The sequence below is a fragment of the Colobus angolensis genome, unplaced genomic scaffold (assembly GCF_000951035.1).
Source record: "Colobus angolensis palliatus isolate OR3802 unplaced genomic scaffold, Cang.pa_1.0 Scaffold524, whole genome shotgun sequence".
Taxonomy (NCBI): Eukaryota; Metazoa; Chordata; class Mammalia; order Primates; family Cercopithecidae; genus Colobus; species Colobus angolensis.
The window spans coordinates 450,972-452,203 of NW_012118755.1; the positions used below are offsets into that span (position 1 = coordinate 450,972).

Genomic DNA, 1,232 nt, shown 5'->3' on the forward strand with positions numbered 1-1,232 from the left:
TTTTTTGAGACAGAGTCTCGCTCTCTTGCCCAGGCTAGAGTGCAGTGGTGCAGTCTCAGGTCACTGCAACCTCCACCTTCCTAGTTCAAGGGATTCTCCTGCCTCCGCCTCCCGAGTAGCTGGGATTACAGGCACCTGCCCTCATGCCCGGCTAATTTTTGTATTTTTGTAGACATGGGGTTTCACCATGTTGGCCAGGCTGGTCTCGAATGCTGACCTCAGATGATTCACCCTTCTTGGCCTCCCAAAGTGATGGGATTACAGGCATTGAGCCACTGTGCCTGGCCATGCAAACTCTTGAGAATTAAAAGAATTCATACCATGTCACTGGCATCCTTCTGCTTAATACATGCTAACTCACCTGGGTATCTCTGGCCTGGGAGCTCTTCCTCTAATATCCATAGCTGCTCTCCTTGTTCCAATTTGAAGATCACTTCTGGTTTAGGGACGCAATATCCTGTGAATGGGAAATGAAATGGAAACTGGGTGAGGCTAATGGACTTTAGGGCCTCTGAAAGAGGGAGAAAATGAAACTTCAGAAGCCAATTTCAACCATGTGTGTAAAAAGTAAGAAAACAACAACATTCTTTATAGCACCCCAAACAGTTCTTCTGCTTAATACCCTGAATATCAAGTTTAGTATAATTAACCCCAACAAAACTTCCACAAGTTTTAGCAACCAAGAAAAGATGTACACACTAGGAGTCTACATGAAAAACAGTTCCTACCTACCCACTGAGACGAGGTGGCTGTAGTTCTCTAGCATCACATCCCTGTACAGGGTCCTCTGAGCAGGGTCCAGATGCTGCCACTCCTCCTGGGTGAAGCCCACAGTCACATCCTCAAATGACAAGGATCCCTGAAACAGTACATTCCATTCGAATTTAAGCAATCAGAATTTAAAGACATAAGTGCTGTAAGAGAATTATTATAATGTTCACTATTCACAGTTAATCAGAAAATGCATTATAGGATGTCTACTTTTGCACTGTACTTAGTTGAAAAGATAAATCATAACAGATATACTCTACTGCCATGATAAGTAATTGGTGTCCCACCATGTGCCTATGTGTCACCAAGAATTCTCCTACTTTAGGGGAATATGAAGACAACTAAAACAATGTTACTGTTCTCAAGGAAAATATAATCTGATAAACAGAGGCAAACATATAATCACATAACTACAATAAGGTACTATAGTAAAAATGTAAAAAGTTATCTAAGCTTACAAA

The 1,232-nt window shown here is 41.8% G+C and overlaps 1 protein-coding gene across 1 annotated transcript in view; it reads right to left on the minus strand.

Moving 5' to 3' along the window:
- Positions 1-766, minus strand: part of LOC105525247 (zinc finger protein 25-like) — an 18,967-nt gene extending 18,201 nt beyond the window's left edge. Inside the window, exons 1-2 of the mRNA XM_011960798.1 lie at positions 733-766; positions 362-457 (exon numbers count right to left, since the gene is read on the minus strand). Coding sequence (XP_011816188.1) covers positions 362-457; positions 733-766 — 130 coding nt within the window. The remainder of the gene's footprint in view (positions 1-361; positions 458-732) is intronic.
- Between the last annotated feature and the right edge of the window lie 466 nt (positions 767-1,232).